The following is a 24,926-nucleotide window of genomic DNA, read 5'->3' on the forward strand; positions in this document are numbered from 1 at the left end:
TAGAAGAAACCTGTTTGAGTCTGCAAAAGACTTGAGACTGGGGTGGAGGTTCACCTTCCAGCAGGACAACGACCCTAAACATACAGCCAGAGCTACAATGGAATGGTTTAGATCAAAGCATATTCATGTGTTAGAATGGCCCGGTCAAAGTCCAGACCTAAATCCAATTGAGACTCTGTGGCAAGACGTTCTCCATCCAATCTGTCAGAGCTGGAGCTATTTTGCAAAGTAGAATTGGCAAAAATGTCACTCTCTAGATGTACAAAGCTGGTAGAGACATCCCCAAAAAGACTTGCGGCTGTAATTGCAGTGAAAGGCTCTTCTACAAAGTATTGACTCAGGAGGGCCGAATACAAATGGACACCACACTTTTCACATATTTGTAAAACATTTTGAAAACCATTTTTTATTTTCCTTCCACTTCACAATTATGTGCCACTATGTGTTGGTCTATCACATAAAATCAATTTACGTTTTTTGAGTGTAACATGACAATATGTGGAAAATTTCAAAGGGTATAAATACTTTTTTCAAGTCACTGTATATAGAGATGTATAGCCAGCAGGCCAAGCTTTTAGGATTATAATTGTGTTTTAACAGCGCATGCCCACACCTTGGTAAGAATCTAGAAGCAACGCCATCTCATTATCTGTAAATGCAGGCTCACAAGCTTACACATAGTATCATCCACATAAACTATGCATTACACCGCCTCATAAAATCATCCATTAAGATATTTTTTTTTTTTTTTTTTTTATATATAGTGTGCGGTCTGAGAACAGCACATGAATAAAATATGGAAAGCACTCAAACTAGTCCGGTTAGATCCCAGCCCAGACACCGTCAGACTATGACACACGATCACAACCCTGCTCTGCTACTGTACGCCAGATAGTCAACACCTAAACATGCCTATTGCTTAACGTGTGGCTACAATTCAATTATTACTACTAAAGCACCAATGAGTTTACCCTGTAGGAGCAGATTTGAGTCAGTATTAAGGATGAGCTCCGGCGTGTACACACAGCCCACGTGCAGAGCCTGCCAGGAAGTCGGCGCTGCGCTAATCACAGGCAGTGAGACATTTCCTGATCTCTGCAGCCGCGCATCGGGACAATGTCTCACTGCCTGTGATTAGCGCAGCGCCGACTTCCTGGCGGGCTCTGCACGTGGGCTGTGCGAACACGCCAGAGCTCATCCTTAGTCATTATGGGTTCCAGTCTGAAGCCTATTGATCCCCATTCACACCTGTGCGATTTGTCACGCAACAATGTACAACGAGAGGAATCCCATTATTATCTATGGGGCTACTCACACCTATTCAGCACACTTCTGTGCGCCTTGGAAAAAGGTGAAGTCACTTCTTTTGGTGTGGCATAGTGGGGTTGATTTACTAAAACTGGAGAGTGCAAAATCTGGTGCAACTGTGCGTGGTAGCCAATCAGCGTCTAACATCCGCTTGTCCAATTAAGCTTTGACCTGGAAGCGGATTGATTTCTATGCAGAGATGCACCAGATTTAGCATTTTCCAATTTTAGTAAATCGACCCCATTGCGTCTTTGGCCCAATATTGAAAAACACCAAAAATCCAATAAAAAAAATAAATAAAAAAACATATGAAAGACGTGTAAAAATTCAGTATCGCAAGTGTGAACCTAGTGTCTGTATGTTTGTCAAGCTGGGCTGAAGAATTAGTATTTTATATATAAATGCAATTGAAATGTAAACTGCTTACTTATGTTTATGAGGCCTCATGCACACTGATGTATGCTCCAAACCAACTCAATGTGTCTTTTCCACTCCTGAAACATCCAATAACCACCTTGCACAACCACGACAGTTATTTTATGTGCTGGTATTGCATCATGTAAAAAAAAAAAATGAAAAAATACAGTGCAGCATTTAAGCAGCAAAGCAGAATACTACTTCTGTTGATAATGCATTAAATTCATATTCTAACTTTTGTAAAATATAAATATATATATGTAGCGCCGGCTCCTGAAGAGCACGCGCTATACGTTTTGAAAGTTAATGTTACACCTGAACTGCAGTTTGGTTTGGGTATAATTGTTCCAAACTTGGACCTCGGCATCAGTCTGACTGGACTATAGGATGTTCAGCCTGGCCATAGGGGGGCACTGTCTTTTCTGGCAGGCATGGAATCACAGTTAGGTTGGATGCTTTAAGGTTACTTTCTCTAGGAGCCCACCAAGTGGGAGTGTCACTCTTGCTGTGCTTTCTGGGAGAGGGTACTTAAGATGTGGATGTCACGTGGTTCAGGGGTTTCCGGTCCAGAAATATGTTCTGACTCCATGGTCCTGGTCCTCCTGACCAGCCCCCAGGAAGGCTATGTCCTGGGGTGCGGATCGACCCAACTTTATGTCTCGGGGCTGGCTAGCCCCAGACAAGGAAACGAAAGAAAAGATTCCGAGGTGGTCCGGTGTCGTCTCCGGTCGTGGAGAGGCCCAGCAACTTCGTAGATATCCAGGGGAGGACTCTTCAGAAGAAGGCCACGTACGGGTTGGTTTCTTAGCAAGAGCCTGGTGAGGCTGAGGGACCTAAGTGAATCCAATCTCGTGGGTATCGCGGAACCGGCTGAAAGATACTGGTACCACATACACAGGAGGGAGTGAATGATAAAAGTGGACACACCCCTGCAGAACCTGGTAAAGGTTACTGTCAGTAGGCAGGCAGGAAAAAGCTTCATTGGGTGGAGACTGATAAACTAAATGTAGCAGGGGGTGCGTCTAGTAAAATTAGAGCGGAGATCTGTGTTGATGTAAGTAAAGTTAATATATATGATTTTCTGAAACAATCTTAAACCATATCTAGATATACTTTTACTGCGTTTTCAATTCCTGGTTTCATTATATTTGGATATATTATAGTTTTATATGTCTAAAAATACTTAATATTGGCGACATCTCTCTCCCCCAAGACACAGCTGAGCACCCACTGGGGTGTCTAGGGGAGGCTAATATTTATACAATTTAAATATATCAGTTAATTTTATATTTATGTTTCTGTAATGTATTATTAATCTCTTACTTAATGGATGAATTGTACGTCTATAAGAATGTCAATATTTTTTTTTTCTTTTTTCTCTCGTATATCTTTTGTCTACTCGTATTTGAAATCTATTGTACGATGTATTTTCTATGTGCTTTATTTTTTAAATCAATAAAAATCGATTGATTAAAAAAAAAAATAATAAAGTTAAATATATAGTGCAGCGCTGCATAGTGAATGTTTATAATGCTGATTTCAATAGCACTATGTCACTGTTATCACCGTATACAAGGAAGTGTCATTCAGGAAGCGTTTCTGGCAGGATCAATAGGTATCATAACATACGGGTTTATGTACACAAAGCACCGCGCACACTGTGATTACGTGTAAGCATTCTATTACATATACTATTATTATTTTTGACTATATTTGGGTTCCCCGATTCTCTGCTGAAATTTCACATGGAAGCCGATATCACTGACATGTGACCATGACTCCCATACCTTCCTAGGAACTTCCACTTTCATGACAATAATAATACTTGGTGATCCTTCCCTGAATGTGCCTTGTGTTCTGGCACTTCCTATTACATTGTGACAACACTCTGTTGTTATCTCCCAATTGTTCTGCGTTGTCACCCAGATACATGGCCTTTAAGCAGCCATTTCAACACACATTATGCAGGGGTGGTCTACTGTTGCCATTATGAATCCCAACCTGAGAAACACCATGTAGCCAATACTGGAGTGCATGTAGGCAGGAAGTGGCTGCAAAGAAGTTGCAACAGATCAGCAACATGCAGATGCGACAAAGGATAGAAAATAAAGGGAAAATGTTTTTAATATTTATGGATGCAAAGGCTTTAGGGTTTAATATCTTCCATAAAGGGCATAGAAAATAATGTCTAGTGTCAGCAAGACAATTTAATAATCAATCCATTACTAATGGCTGCTTTACCAGAAACACTTACAATGGTTTCAATACAAGCACCACATAGGGTTTGAAAGTAACATTTTAAAAGCCATTATTCATGGATTCCTGTAATTTTTCCTGCCATTCTAGATGCGGAGATGACCTCAGTTTCCACTTCAGCATCTGATCCACACTGACTGTCACAAACTAACTCCATATGTTCAAGGCCAGCCTCTGCTCCTGATTAGCTTGTATTGATTGCATACTTAATCCGATTAAAAGATCCCTCCAGAATTAATATTATAATGGATGTTAAAAAAAAACAATACTCTGCTTTACAGGCCATAGATATTTAAAGGGGGCTTCCACTTTCATTGGGGAACTCCTGCCTATAAACTGCCCTAAAGCCCCATACACACTGTCAGATTTTCTGCTGATTTTTTTCCTTCAGATTTACCAAAACCATGTAGTAGAAGGGCCTGCCTGATTACATACACATTGAAACTCCTTAGGTTTGACCTCATATTATATGGTTTTGGTAAATCTGAAGACAAAAATCAGCAGAACATCTGATAGTGTGTATGGGGCTTTAAGCAACATCTGTGCTGGAAAAAACAAATAGATTGACAGAGGTGTAAGGGTGTCACCCAAGTTACCCTACACGTCTCAACACCAAGGAGTGGAAGAAAACTACGCAATGTAGAATAGAAGACACAGGAAGAAGGTAGACAATGTCCTACCTTCCTTTTAAAGTTCATCTCTAGGCAGTTTTTTTTATTTTTATTGATTAATTAAAGTGGTGAAGATGGTCCCTTTGTCAGATTTTTAATGGCTGTCTATGTCCCCGTTGAGATTAACCTCTCCATTTGTACTGGTGACCAATGTCCCAGAGAAACTCAGTGGCATCATCTCCTCTACTACATGAGATGATGCCACTGCTACTTTTGTAAGGTAATATCTGTGTTTGCTAAAGCATTTGGTGCACACAAAGTGGATTTTACATTCTCTATGGCTATTGTGGAATATATTGTAATGAATGTTTTGCGCCTTAGCTTCACACTTTACCTCTTCCATACAAGTCTGCTGTAAGGTCACAATGTAAAATCACATAACAAGAAGCTTCTCAGGAATGACAACTGGGTCGGTCCTTTAACGCCTAATCTGTTGCCATAGTAGGTACGTGGAACCAAAGCAGGCCTTAAACATGATCCTTCCCTACCCTTCTCTTTCTTGCCATTTTTTTTCTGTTTGTTTTTGCACTAGCAACAAGGTCTACCCCAATGCAAACTGCTGCTGCAAAAAAAAAAAAAAAAAAAACGAAAGTTTAAAAAACTGTATGGTGAAAAGAAAAAAGCTAAAAAATATACTTGGCTTTCGCCTGGCTTTTGGACTGTAGAGGATGACGTTGTACTTGTTACAGTAAAATCCCTGGGAATGAAGAGTAGCCCAAATCTCACAAGAAGATGATACAGCACTGTGCAAGGAGCATGTTCTCATGAGATTTGGGCTACTCAGTATTTCACAGGATTTTGCCGGAAGGAAAGCTACATTATTCACACCCAGAGGGCGCAGGTAAAATCCGAGGGAAAGGTAATATATGCGAAACGTTACCTCTGTGCAGGAGCTTCCTGTAATAAAGACCTGTCACTGCTTCCATTTCTCCTTGTGCAGGGTGATTGGTCTTATCTCTGCCCCCCTCCTGTAGTTTTCTGCAGGCGACAGGCAGTGGGTTGGGCCTGTTGAATCCCTCCCACTGCTCTGCACTGGCCACGTACAGCGCAGCTATGGTGTCACTGCTCTGCACTGGCCACGTACAGCGCAGCTATGGTGTCACTGCTCTGCACTGGCCACGTACAGCGCAGCTATGGTGTCACTGCTATGCACTGGCCACGTACAGCGCAGCTATGGTGTCACTGCTATGCACTGGCCACGTACAGCGCAGCTATGGTGTCACTGCTCTGCACTGGCCACGTACAGCGCAGCTAGGGTGTCACTGCTCTGCACTGGCCACGTACAGCGCAGCTAGGGTGTCACTGCTCTGCACTGGCCACGTACAGCGCAGCTAGGGTGTCACTGCTCTGCACTGGCCACGTACAGCGCAGCTAGGGTGTCACTGCTCTGCACTGGCTACATGCAGGACAACAGCTATGGTGTCACTGCTCTGCACTGGCTACATGCAGGACAGCTATGGTGTCACTGCTCTGCACTGGCTACATGCAGGACAGCTATGGTGTCACTGCTCTGCACTGGCTACATGCAGGACAGCTATGGTGTCACTGCTCTGCACTGGCTACATGCAGGACAGCTATGGTATCACTGCTCTGCACTGGCTACATGCAGGACAGCTATGGTGTCACTGCTCTGCACTGGCTACATGCAGGACAGCTATGGTGTCACTGCTCTGCACTGGCCACATACAGCACAGCTATGATGTCACTGCTACTTTTACACTGAAATATCTGGGTCTGCAAAGGCATTTGGTGCACACAAAGCGGATTTATATTCTATTCTTTCTGGCTCATGAGGAACATATTCCAATTAACAATTTTGAGTCTGGTGTTCAACTTTAAAAAATATTCAACGTATTTTAACCTGGTATAAGAATGTGAATAGTTTGGGAGCGCACAGGAGGGCAATACAAGGAGGCAGAAAAAAAAAATAAAAAAAAAACGCAGCACGAAACAATTTTCTGAAAAAATAGATTACAGAACCATTAACTACTTTAAGACCGCAATACGTACACACACACACACACACACACAATTGGTCTAAATAGTTCTATCAGAATGGTGCCTGTGTAACTAAAAGGTTTTTTTTTTTTTTATCCAGGCAAAAAAAAAAAAAAAAAACAGATTTTTACATGTAAACAAAAAGGTGTCAGAAAAGGCTGATCTTAAAGTGGTTAAAACTGAACTTTAGTCCCCTTTTAGTTTTGGCCCCGCCCCCACCCTCCCATTCTGTTGCAATCCAAATTGAATTAACAAAATAATATCCAAATGTGAGAGAGGGAGTGGTGTGTAGGCAGGGGAAGATGAATGTGCGCCTCTGAAGTTAGGGTGAACGATTGTGTAGTGTAGTAGTGGAAGTGTATAGGTTATTATGGAAGAATAAGAGCTCTTTTCACACTTGTGGTGTCCTCTGAAGAGCGATCCATGTTCGGTTTGCATTTCAGGAGGCATATGACAAGTGGTGAGGTGTTATATCGCCACCTCACAGGCTGATTTAACCCTGTAAATGCCACACTTATCTCATGCAATGGCCGGTTGCGGTGCAGCGCCGTTGATCTCAATGGGTACATTTGGCAGGCGGTTGCACCCGTCGAACTCTGCAGTCCAAGTTATAAACGCCATGGCATTGGAACACTGAACTTCCTGTCTCATTGCCAAAACAGAAAATTAGGGAATTCCTGGTTGTCACCAGAACTAGTGTCCCCATTGAGAGATTTTACCACTATTCCTGTTCTGGTGACAGTCCGAAATTTTAACATTTTCTTCCACTTTCGGTGAAAACAGTCTGCAATCTAATCCCTCTCTCCTTTATCCAAAGCTAGAAAAAGTTTTGCCTTTAGCGATACCAAAAGATAAATAAAGTACATGGCGGTATAGCACTGATCAGTCTATTTTGTAACAACTACATCCAAAAGGAGTGGAGGCGTTGCCTGCAGCCACCAATCAGATTTCAAGCCACCTTTTCAGTGTAATGACAGAATGACAGTAGACTGTACATGGTAGATAGGGGGCAGCAGCCAGCCCCTCACTAAACCGTCTGCAGTTCATTATACAGAGAACACTGGGAGGGATGGAGAAGCAGAGCGCCCTTCAGGAAACGCACATTCCACAGCCCATCAATCACCACATTTCTCTTATTTGTTGCAACACAGGTCTCATCTACAAAATGGATAACTCAGTTACCTTTCAAACATCTTAATTTTTTTATTTATATAGCACTGACAGTGTACACAGCACTCTGCATATACATTCACATCATCCCCATGCCCTCAAGAGCTTACAATCTAAGGTTCCTAAATCACATACATGCACAGATCAGGGCCCATTTAGCCAGGAGACAATCAGCCCACCAGCATGATTTGAAGTGTGGGAGGAAACGAATGGAGAACATGCAAACCCCATGCAGACAGTGTCCTGGCCAACGCTTGAACCGAGGACCCCAGTGCTGCCCTATATACCTTCTATATATTTACAAGTCAGAGATGAACCTGAGTTACCTATAAGCCCATGTTGGCTGTGGGTGCCATTGATGTATAGGGACCACTCCCAGCCTTCCTGGGACCACCTTACTTGTAGACATCTTTGTCTTCTAAGCTACAGAAGATGTTCACAAATTTTATTGAACAACTCTACAATTCAAACTGGAGCTACCCGGCGATATTCAGCCCCTCGCACACCCCCTGAGCCACCCACACGCTGCGGTTATCACGTGTTCCTGCAACACATGGAGTGGGTCCAGTCTCTTCTACTTACTATAAAGGAGGCTTTTGTCAGTCATGAGTACCAGGATACACAGTAGATCACCTATACAGCACTACACAAGATCTGATGACAGTATACACACTACAATCACAAGGAAGCAAAAACCAGATAAAAAGCCTAATAACTCACCACAGCCAATCAGAATACAGGATCTCACCGATATGATGTGGGACTGATTGGATGGCCATGGTCTGTACATCAGTGCTGCTTGTACTGCTTTACTGAGACCGATAATACAATCCTTTTTGTACAATCTCTTTTGCGTCTATTATCACACGTGGGTTGACTGTGGAGGGGGCACCGATAGGTCTGTGCGCCTATGCTATAGAACAGTGATGGTGAACCTTGGCACCCCAGATGTTTTAAACTACATTTCCCATGATGCTCAACTACACTGCAGAGTACATGAGCATCATGGGAAATGTAATTCCAAAACATCTGGGGTGCCAAGGTTCACCATCATTGCTATAGCTCTGTGTGCCTCTAAAGATCTGTTAGACGCTAAAGATATATATGTGCCGCTATAGTTCTGTGGGCAGCTTTAGGTTGTGTGTCCCTAAAGGTCGGGAACCCCTAAAGTTCTGTGAAGTCCTATAGGTCTGTGAGCAGCTAAAAGATCTATGAGCTACAAATAGGTGTGTGTGCCCCTAAAGGTCAGGAACCCCTAAACAGCTGTTAGCTGGTTTAGGTTGTGTGCCCCTAAAGGTCAGGAACCCCTAAAGATCTGTTAGCTGGTTTAAGTTGTGTGACCCTAAAGGTCAGGAACCCCTAAAGAGCCGAGAGCTGGTTTAGGTTGTGTGACCCTAGAGGAGGGAGGGGGGGGGGAGGGAAGGGGGGCTCAACCCAGAACTTTGTATGTAGCTCACTTCTCAACCCTGTACTCTACGTAGTGCACTCCAGAACCCTGCAGTATGTATATGGTGCACTCCTGAGATCCTGGTTTATAACAATACCTCACTATTAGTGCAGTTTAGCCACACTCACAATTTGATGCAGAGGTAATGATGTACAGTAACCTCTAGCAACCAATCAGTGAACAGTAATAATCTGCGATAATCTCTAGCTACCAGTCAGTGAGCAATAATGATGTGCGGTAACCTCTAGCAACCAATCAGTTATCAGTAATGATGTGCAGTAACCTATAGCAGTCAATCAGTGAGCGATAATGATGCACAGTAACCTATAGCAGTCAATCAGTGAGCGATAATGATGCACAGTAACCTATAGCAGTCAATCAGTGAGCGGTAATGATGCACAGTAACCTCTAGCAACCAACCAGTGAGCGGTAAGGAATTCCAGTAACCTCTAGCAACTAATCAGCAAGCAGAAATAATGTGTTTTAGCTTCTAGGAACCAGTCAGTGAGCGGTAATGATATGTTGCAAGCTCTGGCAACCAATCACAATTGCTGCCTGATCTGCTGCAGTAAACTGATTTTGAGTCTGCTATTTAATGTATATCTCAGAATCGGGGGCCCTAAGAAAATGTTTGCCTGGGATCCAATCAATATTAAAGACGACCCTGAGTATATATGTGTGTATACTGTATGTATTATAAAAAAAAAATGTACTGTATGTATACAAGGTAAGTATTACAGTACATACCTTATATACATTTATGTATGTAATGATACAATGGACAGAGGTCAGTGAGATGTCAGATCTATAGATATAGTATATAGTGGTGATGATGACATGTGGTGTATATCCTCCATGTCTCTCCTCCTCCCATACAGATGAATGGTGTCCCCTATAGATGGATGGATGGATGGATGGATGGATGCTGTGCACACGCACACACACACCGTGCGATGTCCATAGGATCTCATTCTCTTACCGGAACCGGGGCGAATCCTTGATACATTCTTCGAAATCCACCGTCATGACTGCGGCGGGTGTGCTCAGTGCATTGCAGGCGGAGATGAGGGGTCCAGAGGTGAAGGGTCCAGGGATGGAGATCACACGGCGATCAGTGCACACAACTCGGCTTGCATAGGAAGGAGATCCCCGCACACAGACCAATCGATCCCGGAGCAGCACAGAGGGCCGATCGGAGCGCTGAGTGCCGAACAGTGCGCTCCCTCCTTCCCCGGGATCCGACTCCTACAGCCGGCTACGAGCCCAGCCTGTCAGTGCCAGGGAGCGTCTGCAAACTCCCCGCCTGTCACTAATTCTCTCCCAGACTGTCACGGCCAGGGAGCGTCTGAAAACTATCGCCCGCGCACTGTGACACACAGGCAGGGAGCGTCTGCATGTTCTCCCATACACTGTGTTATTGAGGGAAGGTCTACAAGTTTACCTCAGCCTGGTTCAGGCAATGTCTGTCACAGATTTATTGCTTGGCTTTACGCCTTACAATCTGATTGTACAATAAAATAAAAAATGTACACAGAATCAGAATACCATTTATTGTTCAACCACAGACCTATAGATACACATTATTAAAGAAATGAAATGAATATACACAATACCATCTCCATAAATAAAATAAATGGTGCATCTTGTAAAAGAAGCAGCTGTTACCCTTCCAATGAGCAGTGTAGTAAATCTTTAGAAATCTGTTGCGGTGTTTTGGTGCACATGCATTAAGACGCATTATGGCGCATATTAATGTGCATTGCATGAAGGTAGGTAGCCCATTCTGTTCATTATGTGCTGCAAATGCATTGCAACAGATCAAACAACACTCATGACCCTTTTTTGAAAACACAGAGCACCACAAAACACGGTGTGTGTATTGTGATGCACTGTAGTGCATAGTTGCCAACATTGTAAAAAAAAATTGCAGGACACTTTTTTGCCAGTAGGCGGAGTAGTGGTATAATTGGGGGCGGGGCATGCGGTTATAGGTGTGGCATAAGGAAAGGTAAAAATGGGGCGAAGCACGCCGTGACAAAATATGGGGGTGGTTTACTTTTAATAGTGGGCGTGGCTTACATGGGGCGTGGCTCAAAGGGGTGCGGTTAGAGTCTGAGATGAATGCGGGATGGAGAGGGAAAGGAGGGAGGGGGAGAGGGAAAGGAGGGACAGCAGCCCCCCGATCCTACACCACAATAGCAATAGCAGTGTTTTCCAGAGTTTGACAATCAGCAGATAAAGATACTCCAAATACCTGGTGTTAGCGCTTCAATCATCCCGGTGCCATGATTGTTATGGTGTCAGGATGATTGAAGCGCATTATTTCTATTATTACATTGTAATATGAAATTAAATCAATCATTCAACTCACCATAATGCCGAATCAGTGGGAGCCATGAGCGCGTCACTAGCCACGTTGCCTGCCACCAAATGCCATCAGGTGTCCCAAGCGGAGTCTGTCCTTACATCAGGTGCCCCATCAGAGGTACCTTCCTCACATCTGTGTCCATCAGTGGAGCCCCTCCTTACATCTGGTGCCCCTCTGACATCCACAGACTGGCCCCCACATACTCCACAGACCGGCCCCCACATCTGCAGACTGGCCCCCACATACTGCACAGACTGGCCCCCACATACTGCACAGACTGGCCCCCGACATCCACAGACTGACCCCCGGCATACCACTTGCCCCCGACATACCACTGGCCCCCACATACTCCACAGACCGGCCCCCACATCCCCAGACTGGCCCCCGACATCCACAGACTGGCCCCGACATACCACTGGCCCCCAACATCCACAGACTGGCCCCCACATCCACAGACGCCCCCGACATACCACTGGCCCCTGACATCCACAGACTGGCCCCCACATCCACAGACTGGCTCCCACATCCACAGACTGGCCCCCACATCTCCAGACTGACCCCCACATCCACAGACTGGCCCCGACATCTGACTGGCCCCCGCCTCGACATCCACAATGACAGACTGGCCCCAGACATTATCATACCACTGGCCCCCGACATCCAACATCCACAGTGACAGATTGACCCCAGACATTATCATACCACTGGCCCCCGACATCCGACTGGCCCCCGCCCCGACATCCACACAGTGACAGACTGGCCCCAGACATCCGACTGGCCCCCGCCCCAACATCCACACAGTGACAGACTGACCCCCAACATGCCGCCATTGCCGTGCAGAGACTTCGAACTGTGGCGCCACCCACTGCACTTTACACACACACACTGGCAGCGGGGGTGGGCGGCGCCACAGGTTCTCTATTGAAGACCAACTTCTGGTCTTCTTAAAAATGGCTGCCTGGCGGAGACATTGTCTCCGCCGGCCGCCGACCTCTAGTGGCCGGCGGCAAAAAAACAGGAAATTCAATTTCCCGGGACAAACCGAATTTCCCGGGACATTTCCCGGGACAAAATTTATTCGGGACAAATGTCCTAATCCCGGGAATGTCCACTGGGGACAGTTGGCAACTATGGTAGTGTATTGCGCTCTACTGTAAAATGCCTTCACAAAGAATGGCACCAGAGAAAACATTAAATGCATCACTGCAACACACAGGTGTGCATAGGCCCTCAATCTAATAAAGAGCTCCAGGGGCCATTTGTAGGCCTCATCCACTCAGGTAGGCAACCCCGGCATTCCAGCTGTTTTGAGACTACAAATCCCATCATGTCTCTGCCTCTAGGAGTCATACCTGTGATTGTTAGGGTCTTGCTGCAATGTCTCATGAGTATCACCACAGCTGGAGGGCCGAGGTTGCCTACCCCTGGGTCATGTGAGGGCTAGGGTTGCTACATTTTCCCTTTAAACCTGAACACATATTACACATGTTCTGAGGCTAATTTAATGCAGATAAGGAACTAAGTGAGTTTAATTTCCACCTTAATCAGCCACAGAACCTGTGTATTTAATGTGTTCAGGTTTAAAGAGCTGAGGTGGCAAGCCTTGTGAGGGCCGTTTTTGCCCTCACAGGAAAGCACAGGGGTTCCGTGCATCCCTGTGTAAGTCATATAAATTTTACATCTCACAATATGACATCCATGCAGGTGCACAGCCTTTAGGCTGGGTTCACACTGAAGCGATGCGGTAACGCCGCAAATCCGCGGCGGGTTCCCGCATCGCATACCTCCAGCCGGCAGTTCACACTGCCCTATGCAAACTGCTGGGAGTGTCAGTGAAACGTTAATGACACCCCCAGATCAGTTCGCATATCGCAGTTCGATCTGCAAACTTGGACAGGAATCGGATCGCATGGTGTGAACACCCATGCGATCCGATTCTGCTGCGGACCAAAAAAAGGGTCCTGTGCGAGTTTGGAGCGGGTGCGATGCGAATTCAGCCATACTATCTGTATGGCTGAACTCGCATCGCACAGAGGTCGGATGTGATTTGCACTGCAGTGCGGTGCGAATCACATCCGGGTCTCCTAGCCGCAGCAGTGTGAACCCAGCCTGTCACACTGTCTGCATTCAGGGTCATGTACCCACAATCACACATCTATCTAATTGGGAACAGCAGCTGTGTCCATGCAACCACTGCATTCCAATTGACATGAATGGAACTGCCTGTATGGGGAAGCAAGGAACACCTTGTGTATCCCCATGCAGGTAAACACAACCTTTGCATGGGAGCTGTAGTATGCCCATTTGAACAAGGCCCTATCCAACACGTTAAGGTGTGTGTCAGGGTACAGTGTTGGGCTGCAGTAATGTATGCAAATCAATGCACATAGCCAATGATTGTGCATTACAGCACATCACAACACATGATAACACACTATCATGTAGTGCCAAGGCCGCTGATAAGGCAGTACAGCCAGCCCTCCTGTGCTGGGCCCAGGCCCCATCAGTTCAAAAGGGGAGTTGGGGCACCTGCTGAGCCGGAGTGACGGCTGCACTGCCTTTTTGCCAACTCTTGTGGCTCCCCCTGCAGCTTTGCAAGCTTCTCGTAATTTTTCTTCCTCTGGTTGCACTGCAGGGGGATTGGTATCTGTGTGCCCACCCCCCTGCTGTATGGGTCTCCCTGTGTGCCCCGCTCCCCTGCAGCATAGCCAGCTTCCCTCCTCTTCTCTCATGCCAGCAGCTGCTGAAGGCACACAGGGAGATGTAATGGGATGGAGAGCGGAGGGTGTGTGGTAAAGATGTCCTATTTACCAGCCTCTTCCTTTGTTAAAGTGATTGTAAAGGCAGAAGGTTTTTATTCTAAAGCATTCTATGAGCAGCAGCTCCCCTAATACTTACCTGAGCCCCATTTCGCTCCAGTGATCCAGTGATATTGCAGTAGTCTCTCGGCTGCCCGAGCTCTCCCTCCTCATTGGCTGAGACAGCAGCAAGGCGCCATTGGCTCCAGCTGCTGTCAAAGTCAGTCAGCCAATGAAGAGAAAAAGGGGGCGGGGCCGGGGCCTGGCTCCGTGTATGACTGGACACAGGAGCTGTGGCTTGGCTGGGGTGCCCCCATAGCAAGCTATTTGCAGTTGGGGCACTCAGCAGGAGAGAGGGGCCAGGCACACCGAAGAGGAGGATCCAGGCTTCTCTGTGCAAAACCCCTGCACAAAGCAGGTAAGTATAAAATGTTTGTTATTTTTAATTAGAAAAAATTTGACTTTACAATCACTTTGTAACAGCAGCCCTGTGTGGTGCACTATGTTACACAAAAGAGAATGCACCTTTTTTAACATGTCATGCAGCCTCTTCACAGGAATGGACTGTCTTACCAAGGTTCAATAGAGGCATAAAATGTGCCAATGCACAAAAACAATGTAGACCCAGCTTGTTGGATGGCATGTACCCCAAAGAGTGCTGGAGTTCCTGCCGCCAGCTTCTGCTTCACTTCTCTTGCCATGGGGAACATATAGGGAGTCCTCCCTGCACTCTGGGTTCAGCTTGTGGGTCTGCTCCAGGCTATTCTTCCATTTCTGTTGTATTCTCTGAATATCTAGATAACTCAAGGCTGTAAGAGAAAAGGTCAGAACCAGAGCCAAAACATGACACCTCATACAGCCTACCTGCGAGGTCCTACTGGGTGAAATACCAGGGGCATGGCCAGCATGAGTCTGACAGATGGTACCCCAACCAGTCAAAATCATCCTGGTTAAGAGCCACCCCAGCCTGACCCAGACTCAGAATGGGCCTATGCTTGGTACAGGATGGGTGGCTGTACCCCCTTTCCCATCAGTGGCCCCGCTCCCCTTTACACTTGAGTCAGTTATTCTGTCACAGGTATGACCCCCACTCTTACACCCCTGGGAAATCACATTAATTAATAAAACTGCCTACTGCAATATAATGGTGTAATACATAATGATAAAATTAATGTAATGGGCCATGTATCTCATTGCTGAACAGCATTGTATTCATATCTAGATATTCTCTGCAATGTATGCAATGCCATTGTGTGCACTTCTATTTACTAAAGAAATTGAAAAAATAAATAAATAAAAGGTGAAGGTAATTGTGTTTCTAAACTAGTATAATAAATGTCATAACTGCTTAACCAGCAACCTATGACAATCACACGCAGATAGTGTGCATTCAGAGGATACATCAGTGTGCATGTAGGTGCTTTACGCAACCCCTGGTACACAACCGCATGCAGATGCTTTTTATATTGCATCTCAACGGGCAGCTCTACGTGGCGGCATTGGGACCCGAGAATGTCATTACATAGGCTTCGCATGCTTTATGACCGTGTCCATAAGCCATAACAAGTAAGTATCTATGTCTGTTTTATTGGCACATATAAGGATATATTACATTGATCACTGAGATATACTTACTTACCACCTGTTCTTTAAAAAAAACCTGTATTATTATCAGTGTTTTCATTCTGAATTATTAAAGATTAACCCCAGGCAAGTAGGTAAATAGACAGCCATAATACATATAAGGAAATTATTTATTATTATACACGAGTTACATAGCGCCAACAGTTTACGCAGCGCTTTACAATGTATAGGGGGGGGGGGGCAACACAATTACTTTACAGTTCAATACAAAAGGTATGGGAGGGCCCTGCTCATAGAGCTGACATTCTAAAGGGAGGGATAATAGCTGCAGAGAATGATTGGATGGGAGTGGCTCCGGGAGAGTTAGGTGGGTGTAGGCTTCCCTGAATAAATTAGTTTTCAGGAATCTCCTAAAATGTAATTGCCAAGACAATTGTAATTATGTTCTGCCAGTCTTATGCCCCCGGCACCCCTGCCAGATATCACAGTCAGATCCTGCCTGCTGATAGGATACTGAGCAACAGTACACTGATAGTGCAAGTCATAACATATTACCTTTTGTATCACTTGTTCCTCCCTTTTAGATTGTAAGCTCTCAGGAACAGGGCCCTCTGAACCTGCTTGTATTGAATTGTATTTTAGCTGTACTTTCTTCCTTTACAAAGCATTGCATAAACTATTGGCACAAAATAAATCCTGTATAATTATGAATCATTCTTCTCACCTTGACTTCTACTTCTGTCAGCATGTTCATTCCATCAAACAGCACATTCTTTCTATGTGGGAAATGTGGAGCATTTAGAACAATAAGGACCAATGTGCCTTTGCATCTCTCCATCTCAAACATTTCTTGTGCAGCCAATGAAGGGAGCTACTTATAACCTGTCATCCCATTAACACAAATTCTGGATGTCGCCTTGTGCCTGCCCTAAGGGCTTGTACATTTTAGGAATGTTTTAATGCTCTTTGCTGCATTCTCCGGGTCTACCTACTGTATGTATTTTCCTAAATCCATTGCACTTTCGTGTACTGTTTTAGCTATTGACCCTGCCAGAATTCCAATGTCTTTGTAACTTCCTGTGCACTGATATCTCTTTCAGCATTCCTATCTATATTCTGTGCATAGTTCCCAACTGTCCCTGATTTTGAGGGACTGTCTCTGATTTGGAGAAATGTCCCTCTGTCTCTCATTCACCCTCATTTGTCTCTCATTTTGGTCTGATTTATATAGTTGTATATAAAATGCACTTTTTATCTTTCAAAAAGTGTTTCCCAGTGCTAAACCTTCATCCAAATTCTAAATTGCTGCATTTGTAAATTTTAAAAGTTATGATAAAGGAATAGTAGTGGTAAAGAAAAAAGCACTTGTGGATTTAATTAACCTTTTTTTGCTTAATTCTCCTTTAAGGGGGTGTGGCAGGGAGCGTGTCCTATGCTTACGTACATTTGCTAGTAGGTGTCCCTCATTCCTATCTCAAAATGTTGGGAGGTATGTTCTGTGGACTACAAAACACATCCCCCTTTGTATTAGAGATGAGGTAAGGGGAAGGTGCTTGTAATCCAAATCAGAGGGGGCAACCTAGGGTGACTATTCTGACTCTGATTGTTGTGAAGCGACTATCCCTTGTGAGAACTCTATGCATGGCCTGTATAAGATATAATCACTGAGGACAATCCTCACCAGATAGTTTGAACTCACCAAATACCGATTCCATCCACAAGACGCTTTTATTCTGAACATCGGTTACAGCAGATGACAGGATATAAACAGATGAAGAGGTTGTAGTATTTATGCAGTCAAAAGATGATATTGTCTGTAGCTTACAATGCAGAATACATGTGCCCTGCTACATGTGGCTTGTAGCTGCATCCATGACACAGGAAGTACAAACTCAGGAAGAAGGGTGGACTATTACATACAAAGTAAGTATATCATAACATAAGGGGAAATAAACTTGAGAAAACAAGTACATTACCACAAAAGGTCACTAGATGGCAGCATGTGAACTAAATATAAAACATCCATACAAAATGGTTAGGAAAACAATCTATATAAATTCTATGCCCCATTGGGGCAGCACAGTGATGCACTAGGATAGGAATTGTGTTACTGGCAGAATCACCAGGTGCAGATAAAGGGAAAAAAGTACTGCAGGTCTTTCCTTCACTGGTGATCAGGTAAATTTAAGACTATTTGCTATTCATTCCTGCCTACTACAATGGAAAAAAAGATTAAAAAGATGAAAAAGCATAACTTGGTACAGCCCACAAATGTTATTGGTGATCGATCCATATAACAAGTACTGTATAATGGATGTTTATGTTGGGTCAACAAAGAATCAACTCCCTTGTTATATCTAGCAAACTCACTATGTTAAGCTTTCCCCAACCAAATGTCATTAAGTTAGAATGACATTTGGTTGGCTAAAGCCTTGTGTCAAACACAATGGTCATTTTATAAAATATTGTTTTCACCTTTTGTTTCATCTCTTTTGTTTTCCATTGTTGCTCATTCCCTGCAGCCTCTTCCTGTCCACAATGCACCATAGCATCAGGTGCAATCATTTCTGTAGCCCGGTCTATCTGAGAATGACAATGGTAGACAATGCCTGTGCAATATATGTTGGCATGGCCACTTGCGGTCCCTACTAGGTGTGCATGTGACACGGTGACAACACAGGAGAACAAGTGGGAGAGGGTTGTCATCCTATAACAAAAGAACATGAGAAGGGACCTTCCTGGCAGGATCACTAGGTACTCTTTGAACTTAGTAAAATGGAAGATGTAAAAAAGTTCAACATTGAAATTACATTATCTTGATAAAGCTTACATGATATTTTAGTGATTGGGTTTAGACTTAATTTAAAATCCCACTCTGGGCATCTTAAAAAAATATCTTGCACTGCTAGTCTTAATGGAATAAGCTTACCTTGCTGCTGCTCCTGTTGTAAATATGTGGTAAATAAATGTTGTTGCTCCAGCAGGTTTCCTCCAAGCTGTACAACTGGTCCCCTGAGGCCTCTTCTCTTCACCGCTCCAGCCAGCAGTCAGTCTCTGACATCATCACACTCAGTGGACCAATATTTGGAAGCGAGCATCAGAGAGAAGAGGAGAATAAGGTAGGTATTTCAAATTATTCCCTGTACCCCAGGCTTAATGACCATTTAACCTTTGCAGTGCAGGGACATCCCATTGCAAGGGAATAATTTTTTTTAATAGCAGAGTTTGTCTTTAACATATAACATGTAACAAGAATTAAGGATAAAGCATGAGCCAAGAAAATGGCCATTATCAACGCAGAGACTTTTTAACATGGCAACTGGAAGGACTGTTCTGTCTTTCCCAAAAAAGAAAAAGCGACCCTCAGTAGGCTTACATCAGACTTAATTAGCATTCAGCAAAATAGGAAATAAGAGAAACTCTACTAATATGGGACTTATGAGGCACAACATGTTACAATAAATTATTGTATACTAAAATACTACTGTGTATTAAAATACTGCCCCTCCTTGCGCCTACCGCTCAGTCCGGGACTGTCACTATTGTATATACCAGGATGATGAATTGTCCATTAATTATGATTATTTTTGTTTAGATGCCTGTGATTAAGCAAAATGATGGCTCCTGTGGAGATGGAAAAGGTCCATGAAATGCATTGGACCACTAAGAAATTTGCCAGTTTTTTTGTGTTTGTATTGTAAACTGACTTCTGAAGAAATTTAATGTAACCTATTGGAGATGACCATTTTATGAGTATTTATTCTACATAAAGAATTAGTATTTTATTGTAACCAATTGTGCCTTAAAAGTCCCATTTTAATAGAGTTCCTCATATTTCCTATTTTGTCATTTGCATGGGGATGTGGCACTTCCCTTTCTTTTAACTATTTGGGAAAATTAGCATTAAGATTAGCATTAGGTCAAAAAAGCACAATAGTTTTTGGCAACGCAATATTGTAACAATAAGGGATAAAGTTCCTTTTTTGTTAGTATCACCAGACCGTCTGTGGTCATCCACGGCTTCTTCTGTACTGACGTGACCACAAATCTCAATGTATTTTGTCTCTTAATAAAACTATATCTAAGCCCAAGAACAAAAATATAATACAGTATCTCACAAAAGTGAGTACGAGCCTCACATTTTAGTAAAAATGTTATAATATCTTTTCAATTCGACAACACTGAAGAAAAGACACTTTGCTACAATGTAAAGTAGTGAGTGTACAGCTTGTATAACAGTGTCAATTTGCTGTCCCCTCAAAATAACTCAACACACAGCCATTAATGTCTAAACAGTTGGCAATAAAAGTATTATTATATTATTATACATTATTATATTGCAGCCTACCAGTCCTTAGATGTAATTGCTGCATTTGTTTCTTTGTTCAGGCTAGGAACATTTCCTTAGCCCTCATTTACACCAGTGCGATTTGTCATGTGATTTGACAGTTCCAAATCACATGACAAGTCCCACCCCATTGTCGGCAATGGAACCATTCAGATTGGCGTGACTCATGTTGCAGCAACTTTGAAAAAGGTTCCTGCACTACTTTTTGCCAATTTCATTGCAACTTGCATAGACTTCTGTTCTATGAAGTTGCAAGTCCCAATGAAATTGGCAGCGCAAATCTCACTGATGTACGGCTTTTGAAGTAGAAGAATTTCAACGTGGCACCGGTGTGAATGGGGGCCTGAATACAGAAAATACCAGTTGATACTGCCAGAAATGTAGTGTTCTTGGGCACTGAAATGATATCTCAAACAATATCAAATTACCAGATATCTTCTGTGAACTAAAAAGCACCTCCTCTCTATATAATAGAGGTTACAAGAGAGGCAGATGAGTGTAGTCCATATCAGGAAAGCAGACTAGGGTGACAACACTGCTCCTCCTTAAATACAGTGCAGTAAATGAGCATTGTCACCCTAGGACAGGAAATGTGTTACTTGCATAATCACAAGGTGGAAATAAAGGCAAAGAATTCAGTAAAAATAAAACGAATGCAGCCACCACATTTGAGGTCTCATAAACACAAATATGAAACATATACGACAACTGGCATTTTTTTTGATAACTCTAAACACAGCTGCATGTTAGCTAATGTGCCCATGCAAAAGTTTAAATCAATATTTGACTGCTGCATTCAGGAGCGTAAGCAAAAAAGCCCCAAACCCATGTTCCGGGAGAAGCGTGTATGTGCTTTTTACATGTAAATGTGCATGTAGCACTAACCCCCGAAGGAGCTGCTGGTTTGAATTGGGCTTACCTTTACCTTCTCCTCCTCGATCTGTGTCTAGGGGTTCCTGTGGTAGATGGCCCAGTAACTTGAGAGACTGACGACAGAATCCGCATAAAGGAATTCTTATTTGCAAAACGTAGACAACGAACTGAATTGGGATCTCTTAAATTGGGATCAGAGGGTCAGGAAGAAAGTTCAGGTACTCTTATTGTCAAAGTCAAAAATGAAGGACTTGCTTACTTTGACTGCATCCAGAGAATAGCCATTCACAACTGGATGTTCACTCAGGTTGGATAGTCCCTCTCTCACAAGGTCTAGCAGCCAACAAGGTGTTTTACACAGGAACAAGTCTCTGTCACAGACGTTGTTGTAGAACATACAAGAATAAGTCTCTGCCACAGACGTTGTTGTAGAACACGTAGGAAACTAAACTTGTAGAACACTCATGTGATACCTGGATCTTTCAGCCAGCTTGGCGATATCCACAAGACCGGATTCACTTTGGTACTTCAGCCCTTCCAGGCTCCTGCTAAGAAACCAACCCGTATGTGGCCTTCTACTGAAGAGTCTTCCCCTGGAATGCTATGAAGCTACTGCGTCTCTCCCAAACTGGAGACGGCACCCAAATACCTCAGAATCCTCCTTTAGTTTCCTTGCCTCGGGCTAGCCAGCCACGAGACAAGAAGTCGGGTGTCTCCACACCCCAGGCCATAGCCTTCCTGGGGGCTGGTCAGGAGGACCAGGACTATGAAGTCAGCACATCCTTCTGGACCAGAACCCCGAACCGCGTGACATCCGCATCTTAAGTACCCTCTCCCAAAAAGCACAGCAAGAGTGACAATTTACCCAAACCAAACTGCAGTTCAGGTATAACCTTAAATAAAAAAAAAAAAACATAGCGCGTGCTCTTCAGGAGGCGGCGCTACATGCATATATGCATGTAAACACATTCTAGTGGCTAGAATAAATTACTAGTCTAATAGCTTGAGTTTAAAGGCATATGCTTCTAAACGCCATATGCCTGTAAACATGCAGAAGCACGTGTAATTACGTGTTAAAATTTGTATTTATTAGCTGGATTTTTCTGCCAGCTCCTGGCAGAAATATTCAGTGTAGATAGGAGTATATTAATATTCCTGAGTGCATGAGGCCAAAGAACTTCTGCAAAATATAACCTTTTTGTTCATGGATTTAGAAGGACTTTATATGACCACAAGAGGGCAGTGTCACAAAGTCACAAAGCTTCAGCAATGTCTGTAGTCTGTCAATTGTTGTGTTGTGCCTCCTGTCTGCCAACTGCCTTTGTCATATTTCATCTACACAGACATTCCCTTCCATGTTTTTAAAATCATTTACTCTCCTGTGCAAACTTTTGGCCGGCCATAGACAGAAACATATTTCTGAATACAAGTGTTTGCCAGTGTATAAACATCTCATTTGATCTGTTTAATAAGACCACATATGAAGCTTTACTAAATAGCAAAACATTACAATATTTAGCCTGTGTTTGTTCTTATGAGTTGGATAATGCTGGGCCAAACATCCCCTGGTGGAGCAACTCTTGTGGCTTGTCTTGTGAGGAACACAATAATCATGAACTATGAACCAAGGAATCCAGTTCATGGTGATCCTTAAAGGTGAACTCCGGGCACAAAAACCTCAAAAAATTAAACAAATAATAATAATAGTAATAGTCACAAAAGGAAACGCAAGAAGTGTGAATTGTAGTAAACCCCTGCATAGGTGATCAGTGTCGAAGCAACCCCTCACCTAGGTGGTCAGTGTAGAAGTAGCTCCTCACATTGGTGGTCAGTGTAGACGTAACCCCTTACATAGGTGGTCAGTATAGAAGCATCTCCTGACACTGGTGGTCAGTGTAGACGTAACCCCTTACATAGTTGGTCAGTGCAGAAGTTGCTCTTCACATTGGTGGTCAGTGTAGACCTAACTCCTAAGATAGATGGTCAATGTACAAGTAATTTCTAAGGCCCCTTTCACACTGCCCACTGCAGTCCCCCCCCCCCCCCCCCCCCCATCGCAGGTGCAGCGCAGTGTACCTGTGGTTTTCATGGAGGTTACCCATGCTTTACCATAGACTTCTCTTAGTTCAGGCATTTTTGGTGTGTTTTCTGAGATGCAGCATACAGGACTTTTGGTGCGCTTTCAGAAATTGCACCAAAAATGCCCAATCTAATAAACATCTATGGTAAAGCATAGGTAGCTCACACGAAAGCTGCAGGTGCACTGCTCTGCACCTGGGCTGTGGGGAAACTACAGTGGGGCCATGTAAAAGTGTCCTAACATTGGTGGTTAGTGTAGAAGTGACCCTTTACATTCATGATCACTGTAGAAATAACCCCTTAGATTGTTAGTGTATAAGTGACCCTTTACATTGGTGAGATCACTATAGAAATAACCCCTTAGGGCTCATGTACACATAGATTAGGTTAACCGCTGGCTGCAGGAAAATGCAAAACACAGCAAAAACACGCTGTGATTTTGCCACGTTTTGAGGCCGGCAGTCAAGATGTGCCTATCCTGAATGCAATTTATCCGCGTTCAGGAGAGGTAGGTTGAGAGAGGTTGAACCTCCCCTAACCGCATCAGCTTCTAAAATCTTGTAAAAGCCTGTGTGTACATGGACACATAGACTTTTATGGAAACAATGTCGAAAGCTCCTAAACTCAAGTTTAGAAGCTGTAGTGTACATGTGCCCTTACATTGGTTGTTAGTGTAGAAGTGATCCTTTACATTGGTGATCACTGTAGTGATAACCCATTCATTGGTGGATAGTGTAGAAGTGTCATCTTACATTGTTGGTTAGTGTAGAAGTATCCCCTTAAAGCTTTGGTAAATGTAGAAGGGACCAATTACAAAGGTGATCAATCTAGAAAATAACTCCCTACATTGGTGGTCAGTGTAGAATGACCCCTTGCATTGGTGGTCAGTGAAGAAATGACCCCTTACATTGTTGGTCAGGGTAGAACAACCCCTTGTATGACCAGTGTAGAAGTGACCCCTTACATTGATGATCAGTGTAGAAGTGACCCTTTAAATTGTTGTTCAGTGTAGAAGGGATCCTTTACATTGGTGGTCAGTGTAGAAGTGACCTGTTACATTACTGGTAAGTGTAAAAGTGTTCCCTTGCATTGATGGCCAATGTTAAAGGCTAACAACTCCAGTGTAGAAGTGACACCTTACATTGGTGGCCTGTGTAGAGGTGTCCCCTCCAATTGGTAGTCAGTGTAGAAGTGACCCCATACATTGGTGATCAGTGTAGAAGTGCCCCCACACAATGGGGGTCAGTGTGGAAATGGCCCCTTGCATTGGTGTCCAGTGTTCAGTGTAGACGTTGCCCCTTACATTGGTGGTCAGAGTAGAAGTGGCCACTTACATTGTTAGTATAAATGGGAGACCAGTATACCAGTGCTTTATTCTGAAGGAACCTCTAGGAACCTCTGGAGGAAACCCAGGGTTCCACAGAACACTGGTTGAGAGACAGTTCCTCCAAATGAGAGCCAGTTGGTAGCTTTGTTTCTAATGGCAGTAGCATTTGAGCCTATCTAGAAATCAGGAACGTGCAGTCAAGGGAGGCAGGGGAGGCTGAGCCTCACCTACCATGATTATACATATAAAAAAAAATTGGGCTTCAAGGGTTGTAGCTTAGCA

At 43.8% G+C, this 24,926-nt stretch overlaps 1 protein-coding gene across 1 annotated transcript in view; it reads right to left on the reverse strand.

Moving 5' to 3' along the window:
• Positions 1–10,663, reverse strand: part of ACAP3 (ArfGAP with coiled-coil, ankyrin repeat and PH domains 3) — a 279,280-nt gene extending 268,617 nt beyond the window's left edge. Inside the window, exon 1 of the mRNA XM_077457605.1 lies at positions 10,247–10,663. Coding sequence (XP_077313731.1) covers positions 10,247–10,293 — 47 coding nt within the window. The 5' untranslated portion in view covers positions 10,294–10,663. The remainder of the gene's footprint in view (positions 1–10,246) is intronic.
• Between the last annotated feature and the right edge of the window lie 14,263 nt (positions 10,664–24,926).

The sequence above is a fragment of the Lithobates pipiens genome, unplaced genomic scaffold (genome assembly GCF_037356315.1).
Source record: "Lithobates pipiens isolate NorthernLeopardFrog02 unplaced genomic scaffold, aLitPip1_a1.2 Scaffold_27, whole genome shotgun sequence".
NCBI classification, from domain to species: domain Eukaryota; kingdom Metazoa; phylum Chordata; class Amphibia; order Anura; family Ranidae; genus Lithobates; species Lithobates pipiens.